We start from the raw sequence: 9,919 nt of genomic DNA, 5'->3' as shown, positions 1-9,919 counted from the left end.
CCACCCCCCTGGGCCTCCCAAAGTGCTGGGATTACAGCTGTGAGCCACTGTGCCTGTCCCCCAGTGTTTGAAAGCACAATGCCGTACTCAGTGATGATAGGGGAGTGGGTGGGTTGGAGGGTCTCCAGCCTGGGCCGAGTTGACCACCCCAGCCTCTCACACCTCTTCCTTCCTGCAGAGCAGAGGTGTTCAACTAATGTGGGGGTGATTTTGCTCCCAGGATGAGAGCCTGCCAGGTTGGTGTTCGGGGGAACGGCTGCCCAAGTGAAGACTGCATTTCCTAGCCTTCCTTACATCCGGGAGGGATCATAGGACCCGTTCTTGCCAATGCACTCGGGATGTCACTTCCAGGATGAAGTGGTTAAAAAGCAGGCATTGACCCTGTAATCCTTGCACTTTGGGAGGCCAAGGCAGGTGGATCACAAGGTCAGGAGATTGAGACCATCCTGGTCAACATGGTGAAACCCATCTCTACTAAAAATACAAAAAATAAGCTGGGAGTGGTGGCAGGCACCTGTAATCCCTGCTACTCTGGAGGCGGAGGCAGGGAATCGCTTGAACCTGGGAGGCAGAGGTTGCAGTGAGTTGAGACTATGCCACTGCACTCCAGCCTAGGTGACAGAGTGAGACTCCATCTCAAAAAAAAAAAAAAAAAAAGAGCAGGCGTGGTTCCCACCATCAAGGTGCCAGTCAGATGGGAAGGACATCCAGAACTTACAGGGGGTGGCAGAGCCACCCCTGGAAAGAGCCTGGGTCCCAGCCACCAGGGCAGGGGCACTACCTGATATTGGGGGTAGAACTACATCCTCGGGTGTCAAGTTACAGAGCTTTCTGAATTTACCTTTAACAGAAGGCAGAGTTATCGCAGTGAGTACAAGAGGGTGTGTCAGCTTCTTTGTTCTTCCTCCTGGAGAAGGCATCTGAGGGCAGCGGAAACCCCTGTGCTGGGGGTCTGGACTGTCATTCTTAGTGTCTGGGTCCATGGCCACGGGCCATAGTCATGAATGGAACTCAGACCTATGCCTGAACCCCTGGCTCCCATTAGGACTCAGAGCCCACAACAGTTAAAATATAAGGTGATGAGTGACCCGGGGCCCAGTCTGAGTGAGGGAGGCTTGAAGAGCCCCTGGGGCCTTGGGTTCCTGAGCATCTCAATGTCTGCTTCTCAAAGGACACATCATCTCACAGCCAGTGTGTGGGCAGGAAGAGTTCCTGGCTCCTAATGGGGTCCCAAGTCCTCACTACATGCTAGGCACCACTAGGCACAGGGTGTCAGAGAAGTTGAAACCCTTGACCAAGTTCATAGAACTGAGAAAATAATGGAGCAGAGATGTGGACCCGCATCTATCTGACCCACAGCCCGTGCGCTCTCCCCCAGCGGTGTATCCCAAAGTTCAACAGAAGCTGTTGGTTTGTGTCCTTCGAGCAACTGATGCTCCAGCACCAGGCCTGGGGGCTTTCTCTCAGCCCTTCTTGGGGAAGGTCAGAAGTGCCAGTGTTAACTTCCCCAGAAGCAGCCCTCGGCCAATGAGAGATGAGAGTTGAAGAATGAATACCCCAGCTCCCTCGCCCTTGGGTGAGATGTCTCTGAAGTGTCACTCCTACACTGTCTCCCAGAGAGGTCCTTCGTGGGATTGAGTCCTGGCTAACCTCAGTGGCAACCTGTTTAAAAACACACCTTTCTCAACGTGCTTGCCTTTCCTCTCTTGCTTCCTCATTCCCCGATTGGTGCTGCTTTCTGGGTTCTTCTTCTTTTTTTTTTTTTTTTTTTTTGGTACGGAGTTTTACTCTTGTTACCCAGGCTGGAGTGCAATGGCGCGATCTTGGCTCACCGCAACCTCCGCCTCCTGGGTTCAGGCAATTCTCCTGCCTCAGCCTCCTGAGTAGCTGGGATTACAGGCACGCGCCACCATGCCCAGCTAATTTTTTGTATTTTTAGTAGAGACGGGGTTTCACCGTGTTGACCAGGATGGTCTCGATCTCTTGACCTCGTGATCCACCCGCCTCGGCCTCCCAAAGTGCTGGGATTACAGGCTTGAGCCACCGCGCCCGGCCTTTTTTTTTTTTTTTTGAGACGGAGTTTTGCTCTTGTTACCCAGGCTGGAGTTCAATGGCATGATCTCGGCTCACCGCAACCTTCGCCTCCTGGGTTCAAGCAATTCTCCTGCCTCAGCCTCCCGAGTAGCTGGGACTACAGGCACGCGCCCCCATGCCCAGCTAATTTTTGTATTTTTAAGAGAGACAGGGCTTCACCATGTTGACCAGGATGGTCTCGATCTCTTGACCTCGTGATCCACCTGCCTCGGCCTCCCAAAGTGCTGGGATTATAGGTGTCAGCCACCGCGCCCGGCCCCCGGGTTCTTCTTATAAACCAACTACTTGTGCTGATTCCTGTCTCAGATTCTGCTCATGGAAACCCAACACAAGATAACAAAGTATAGTTTGCCAGACAACCCGCAGGGGGAAAACATTCACAATCTATACATCCAACGAAGGGCTAACATACAGAATCTGCAAGGAGCTCAATCAAATTAGCAATAAAAAACCAATCTCGTCAAAAAGTAGGCTAAGGACATGAATTGATAATTCTCAAAAGAAGATGTACAAATGGCCAACAGACATGAAAAAAATGCTCAACATCACTAATGATCAGGGAAATGCAAATCAAAACCACAATGTGATATCACCTCATTCCTGCAAGAATGACCATAATAAAAAAAAATAGAGGCTGGGCGCGGTGGCTCACGCCTGTAATCCCAGCACTTTGGGAGGCCGAGGCGGGTGGATCATGAGGTCAAGAGATCGAGACCATCCTGGTCAACATGATGAAACCCCGTCTCTACTAAAAATACAAATATTAGCTGGGCATGGTGGCGCGTGCCTGTAATCCCAGCTACTCAGGAGGCTGAGGCAGGAGAATTGCCTGAACCCAGGAGGCGGAGGTTGCGGTGAGCCGAGATCGCGCCATTGCACTCCAGCCTGGGTAACAAGAGTGAAACTCCGTCACAAAAAAAAAAAAAAAAAATAGAAGTTGGCATGGATGTGGTGAAAAGAGAACATGTCTACACTGCTGGTGGGAATGTAAATTAGTAAAGCCACTATGGAAAACAATGTGGGAGATTCCTTAAATAACTAAAAGTAGAACTACCATGTGATCCAGCAATTCCACTACTGGGTATTTACCCAGAGGAAAAGAAGTCATTATTCAAAAAATATACTTGCACTCGCGTGTTTATAGCAGCACAATTCACAATTGCAAAAATTTGGAACCAGCCCAAATCATCTCCATCAATCAACAAGTGGATATATAAAAATCTGTGATATTGATGCATATACATATATATATATACACACACACACACATATACATATGTGTGTATATATATACATATATATGTATATATATATGCCACAGTTTATATATGTATATATATAAATATGTATATATATTTATATACATATATATACAAATATATATATTTATATACATATTTTAATATATATGTATATATAAAAATATGTGTATATATTTATATACAAAAATATATATATATATATGTATATATATATAAACTCAGGAATAAAAACTCAGGAAGATGAGAAACTGTATGTCAGAAATGGACTTCCTTCAGGATTGAAAATACAAACTAAGCCGATTTGTCTCTGAACTTCCTAGCAGTCCTGACAAAAATGGGAAGCACAGCCAAGCTGACTCTGGGATAAAAGATGAAAGTACAGGCCAGGCACCATGGTCCTGTAGTTTCATCTTCTATCCCAAAAGTATATATATGTATACATATATATATATGTACTCAGCCATAAAAAGGAATGAATTAAGGGCATTTGCAGCAATGAATTAAATGCATTTGCAGCAATGGGATTGGGGACTATTATTCTAAATGAAGTAACTCAGGAATGGAAAATCAAACATCGTATGTTCTCACTCATAAGTGGGAGCTAAGCTACGAGGATGCAAAGGCATAAGAATGGCACAGTGGACTTTGGGGACTCAGGGGGAAAGGGTGGAAGGGGATGAGGGATAAAAGGTTACAAACTGGATTCAGTAATACCGCCCAGGGGACGGATGCACCCAAATCTCACAAATCACCACTAAAGAACTTACTAAGGTAACCAAATACCACGTATTCCCCCAAAACCTATGGAAATAAAAACAAAACAAAGTATGGTTTGCACACCCCGGAGACATGTAAATTGACTTCAAGTGATACTGGGAACACTGAAAAACCAACTGCTTCGACGTGAATTTAAAGGAGTGTTTGGGAAATAATAGTATGAATATGGCAACAATTGTGAAGATGATATGAAAATAACGCCTGGAAAACACTGCCTTGTACAGTTCAAGATGAGGTCTCCTCTTGGTCCTGGCCAGAGTGTATGCATATAGTTTATTTTTCTGTGTATTACTATTTTTTGAGACAGGGTCTCACTCTGTTGCCTGGGCCGGAGTGTAGTGGCACGATCTCGACTTATTGTGACCCCTGCCTCCCAGGCTCAAGCAATCCTCCCCCCAGCCCCTGAAGTAGCTGGGACTATAGGTGCCTGCCACCAAGCCCCCACTCACCCCCCCAGTTATTGTATTTTTTATAAAGATGGGTTTCGCCATATCGCCCAGGCTGGTCTCAAAGCCTTGGACTCAAGGGATCCTCCAGCCTCAGCCTGCCAAAGTGTTGGGATTATAGCCACCACTTCTGGCAGTTTATTTTCTTTTTAAATAGAGACAAGATTTCACTCCTTCACTATGATCATGGAGTGCAGTGGCATGATCATAGCTCACTGCAGCCTCTGACTCCTGGGCTCTAGTGATCTTCCCCCTACAGCCTCCCAAGAAGCTAGGACTACAGACCTATTGTCACCATGCCTGGCTAATTTTTTTATTTTTTGTAGAGACAGGGTCTTGTTATGTTGCCCAGCTTGGTCTTGAACTTCTGCCCTCAAGCGATCCTCCCACTTTAGCCTTTCAAAGTGCTGGGATTACAGGTACGCACTATTGTGCCTGGCCTGCAGTTTCATCTTTTATCCCAGCGTCAGCTTGGCTGTGCTTCCCTTTTTTGTCAGGACTGCTAGGAAGCTCAGAGGCAAATCTGCTTAGTTTGCATTGTCAATCCTGAAGGAAGTCCACTTCTGACCTACGGTTTCTCATCTTCCTGAGTTTCCATTTAACTGGTGTATGTCATGAGTCATCAGCATCGTCAGCCTCAGGACCTGGCTGTAGGCAGGTTTGAATTGTGTTATAACCAAATAAACGATGGTCTAAGTACAGGAGCTTTGGAATAAAACACCTGGATTCGAATCCTGGCTCCACTACCTGGGGCCTTTGGGCAATCACCTCACTTCCCGAGCCCTCAGGGTCCTCATCGATACATGTGGATGATGGGGACCTATTTCCTCATGAGGATTAAATGCAATGAATCCACATAAAGCATCAAGCACAGACTCCGCCTGTCGTAAATGATCAGGGTTAATCATGATTGTTATCCTTATTAAAGGAATTTTCATTTCAGTGAAGCAAAAGGAGCAAACTTGGACAAGTCTGTATGCCCACAGTGTCAGATGGAGCCCTGAGTCTAGTATCGAGGTATGAATATCAGAAATGGAAAGGTCAGTTACTAAGCTAGGCGGACGCTCTGTGAGGGCAAGGAGCATGTCTGTCTTGTTCACCGCTAAATTCTGAAGGCCTAATACTGTGCCTAGCTTATATATATGTAAGCTATATAGTCAACAAATATTGCTTATTTGTTGAATGATTGAAATGGGCCAAGGTATGCAGTGCTGTTTGTGGGTGTCATGCAGCCAGGCTGCCACTGGGCCCCTGAAGTCCTCCCTGCTGTGGGTTTCTGGGCACACAGGCACTCCTCTTTAATCCTTTGTTTTTTTGAGACACAGTCTAGCTTCATCACCCAGGCTGGAGTAGAGTGGCGTGATCTCGGCTCACTGCAACCTCTGCCTCTCGAATTCAAGCCATTCTCCTGCCTCAGCCTCTGGAGTATCTGGGACTAGAGGTGCACGTACCACCACGCCTGGCTAATTTTTGTATTTTTAGTAGAGACAGGGCTTCACCATGCTGGCCAGGCTGATCTTGAACTGCTGACCTCAAATGATCCGCCTGTATCGGCCTCCCAAAGTGCTGGGATTACAGGCGTGAGCCACTGCGCCCGGCCGCCTTAATCCTCATAGCAACCCAGAAGTGGGTTGTCTCCCATTTCACAGATAAGAAAACTGCACAAAGCAATGTGTCCAAAGTGGCAAGGTAGGGAGTGTGAAGCCCCCAGGACAGAGGCCCTTGCCCCCTGCCCAACCCACCTGTGCCCTGGGCCCTGAGGCCAGTTCTTCCCAGAGAAATAAGCTCCTTACAGTCTTTTTCTCACTGACCACAAAGACTCAGCTCTGTCCTCAGAAATATTTGGAAAGTTTTATTTAAATGTTTTGTGTTTCCTTTCAACCACCACCAAAAAGAGAAAAAAATTTTTTTTTTGCTGTTCCAAACAGGAGAGTTGCTTCAGAGAGGAGCTGGCATGTGTGTTCAGAGCCCAGGTCTGTGAGCCCTGCCAGACTGCTCTTCCCAGCCTGGGCCACCCCGGGTAGGACGGCCACCCAGGCACCAGCTTCCTGGGACCCCAGTGGCCTTGGAGTGAGTGCGTGAGCAAGGTCTTGTCCTGAGGAGAAAGACCTCATCTTCCCTGAAGGAGGGCTGGGCCTGGGGACAGGGACAGGAGCATGGTAGGACCCATGGGGTTCCAGAGGGGAGGAGATGAGTGGGAGGGTCAGATCCGGAATGTTCCATGGAGGCTTCAGGGCCTCTGGGTCTGGAGAAATATGTTGCTAGAAAAATAAGATGCTTTGAGAATTTCTGCAGTCTGTGCTCTCTGTCTGCCCAAGAGAAATCTACCCTGTTGGCCAAAGGGCAGCGGGGAGGGAGCAAAGGCTGGGGGCCAGAAGTGGGTCTGGCCCTGGGGAGGATTCCAGAGGGGAGCAAGGTGGGTAGGCGGCAGGCTTTGGTTTCCTGGGTCCCCTTTCTGGCAGTTGCAGAGGCCAAGGAGGCCCCCACCTCCGTGCCCCTTGAGGGGCGGGCTGCCGGGCAGTGGGCAGCACTGGGAGTGGGAAGTTGACATCCGTGATGGGCTCGTGGGTGCCCGGGCCCTGGGCCCTCAGAACAGGACACTCAGGGGAAAGAGGGCCAGTGGGAGCAGCAGGGGCCCTGCAGCGAGGCTGCCTGCCGAGCTGGCAGGGGCACAGTGGTCGAGGTTGGCCCCGATGCAGGCCGCGTATGCCATCACGTGCGGGATGTAGTTCTGCTCGTGGACGCCGTGCAGCAGGTGCGCCATGGGGCCCTTGGAGAAGACTGCCACGTCCTCTCCGCCGTGGGTCTCGTGGCGCAGGGGCACAGCAGACTGTGCCTGGTAGTTGTTGTGAGCTGTGGGCCAGGAGAAACGCTTGCTGAGAGCCTGCCGGGGTCCTGGCGCTGCGCACGCAGCTTCTCCGTCTCCCAGGCTGGCTTGAATTCTCCCATTTCATAGAAGAGGAAAGGGAGGCTCAATGTGGGGAAGTCATTTTGCCTAAGGCCACAGGATTTAAACAGAGCCTGTTCTGACACAGGGGTCTGCAGAGAACGTTCACCTCGTTTGAGCTGCTGGGATTAGGGAGAGTTGTGAGGGAGACCCTCTTACCATTGGCTGTGTCTTTAGATCCCCTGGAGCCACTGGGAGTATCAAGAACAAATGATTGATATGGGATGGGATGAACTAACTGCAAAGACTTATATACTGGAATATTATAGAGCCAACAAAAAGGAGGGTAAAATATTGAGCACCTACATGTGCCAGGTACCATACTAAGCTCATCAGACCCGTTTGGTCCTTCAGATAACCTTAGAAGGTAGAACCGTCTTAGAGAGGAAACTGAAGCTGAGAAAGGTGAAGTCCCATGCCCAAAGTCACAGAGCTGCTAAATTGTAGGTGATTCAAACTGAGGTTGTTCTGACTCAAGTCCCAGCCATCTGAGACCCCTGACCTTGACCACAAGCTGACACCCTATTCCCAAACCCAACCCCAAGGGGTGCCCTGTCTCCTCCCAGCCCTGGGTCCCGGAGGTCTCACCATAGTCCACCATGGAGACATTCTCTCGTTCACCGCCCACCACCTTGTAGCCAGGCCCATTGCCATACAGGATGGCAGTGAAGGGCTTCTTGTCTGTGTCGCTCAGCATGGGGGCCAGACCTGCACAGGGACAGGGTGTTCAGGGGTCATGTTGGAGCACCAGGAATACAGTCCCTAGCCCCCAGATTGGGCTGCTTGGTGGCTTGGCGACCCCTGGGATCTTCTTTGAAGGGCCCTGCAATGCCTCCATCAAGCCACCAAGCCACCTTTTAAACCTTATTACTTGCAACTAACCATCCCCGATTCTCATAGTACCCATGTCCCTCCCATCCATCTGTCCCTCCATCCAGCCATCATCCAGCCAGCCACCCTCCCTCCCATTCATCTATCCACGCTCTCGCCCAGGCATGGCCAATGTGGTCATCCATCCACCCACCTGCCTGTCCACCTGACCACAACTCAGCTCACTCCCCTGCCTCACCCTGTATTTTCTCTCCATCCCCAGTAACGCTTCCTCCCCACCCAGCTGCCATCGAGTCCCCACCAGGCTCTGGTCTTGCTGGCTCTCCCACCCATTCCCACTCCCAGGTGGGCAGACGGGAGACCCCTCAGGAGTATCCACCCCAAAGAAGGCCTACCTACCAAAGATAGAGTTGCCACGGGGGGTGTATCCACCAAAGGTGAAGACGTGGGAGTGGTCCGCGGTGACCACAGTCAGAGTGTCTTCTGAGGAGGTCATGATGCCCGCCTGCCCGATGGCTTGATCCATCTCCACTGCCTCGTGCAGGGCCTGCTTGGCTTTGCCTTCATGGTGCCCGTGGTCGATCCTGCCTCCTTGGGACACAGAGCAAAGGCCTTGGGTGAGGGAGAGGGGGAGGAAGACCTGCTCCCCAGCCCCATGACACTGCTGCTGGATTAACCTTTGCTATCGAGGGAAGGACAGGAACCTTTGCCGGGCACCACTCTGTGACAGCACCACAGCCGAGGCATCTCACGCAGCCATTCAACCTGACAGAGGCCAGAGAGGGACAGCCCCAGGGCCAAAGGCACACACGTGGGGGCTGCAAAGCCCAGATGTGGAATGAGATCCACCAGGCCGGAAAGCTATGCTCCTCCCACCCCTCCCAGCACTGCCTTTCTAGCTGCTTGGAGGCGGCACTGAAGCCTTCGGGAGGTAGGGAAGGGGCACGCTGCAATCTCTACAATGTGCCAGGCTCGACACGCCCATGTCTCTTCTCCCCTGAACAACAGTTCTTGGCAGAGAGGAATATGATAAGCCCTGTTTACAGATGGAGCAACTGAGGCCTAGGGTGAGGAAGCCCACTGTGGGATTTTCTGGGATGTCAATTTCAGACTCATCCTAACCCCATTTTTTCATCTCCACCTCGAATCATCCCCTCTAAAAAGAAAGCATGGGCCGGGCACGGTGGCTCACACCTGAAATCCCAGCACTTTGGGAGGCCATGGCGGGTGGATCTCCTGAGGTCGGGAGTTCAAGACCAGCCTGACCAACATGAAGAAACCCCATCTCTACTAAAAATACAAAATTAGCTGGGCATGGTGGTGCATGCCTATAATCCCAGCTACTCGGGAGGCTAAGGCAGGAGAATCGCTTGAACCCAGGAGGCGGAGGTTGGTTAGCTGAGATGGTGACATTGCACTCCAGCCTGAGTAACAAGAGCGAAACTCCATCTCAAAAAAAAAAAAAAAAAAAAACAAGCATGGAGCTCCCAGAGGTGAGAGGTGGCAAAGTCCTCAGTGTCTTGGCAGTGCCTGTGGCAGGTTCCACAAAGCCCTGCTGCAGC

The 9,919-nt window shown here is 50.3% G+C and overlaps 1 protein-coding gene across 6 annotated transcripts in view; it reads right to left on the bottom strand.

The window, feature by feature from the left end:
* Positions 1-6,406: 6,406 nt before the first annotated feature.
* Positions 6,407-9,919, bottom strand: part of ALPL (alkaline phosphatase, biomineralization associated) — a 71,531-nt gene continuing 68,018 nt past the window's right edge. For all 6 annotated transcript variants that reach the window (XM_017506833.2, XM_017506818.2, XM_017506848.2 and 3 more), the window contains 3 exons: positions 8,757-8,948; positions 8,115-8,234; positions 6,407-7,432 (listed from right to left, as the gene is read on the bottom strand). In XM_017506833.2, the coding sequence (XP_017362322.1) occupies positions 7,167-7,432; positions 8,115-8,234; positions 8,757-8,948 (578 nt within the window). In that variant the 3' untranslated portion in view covers positions 6,407-7,166. The remainder of the gene's footprint in view (positions 7,433-8,114; positions 8,235-8,756; positions 8,949-9,919) is intronic.

This window comes from Cebus imitator, unplaced genomic scaffold (assembly GCF_001604975.1).
Source record: "Cebus imitator isolate Cc_AM_T3 unplaced genomic scaffold, Cebus_imitator-1.0 Scaffold15, whole genome shotgun sequence".
In the NCBI taxonomy this organism is placed as follows: domain Eukaryota; kingdom Metazoa; phylum Chordata; class Mammalia; order Primates; family Cebidae; genus Cebus; species Cebus imitator.
The sequence above is the reverse complement of the archived record's forward strand: the minus strand, read 5'-3'. Positions and strand labels throughout refer to the sequence as shown.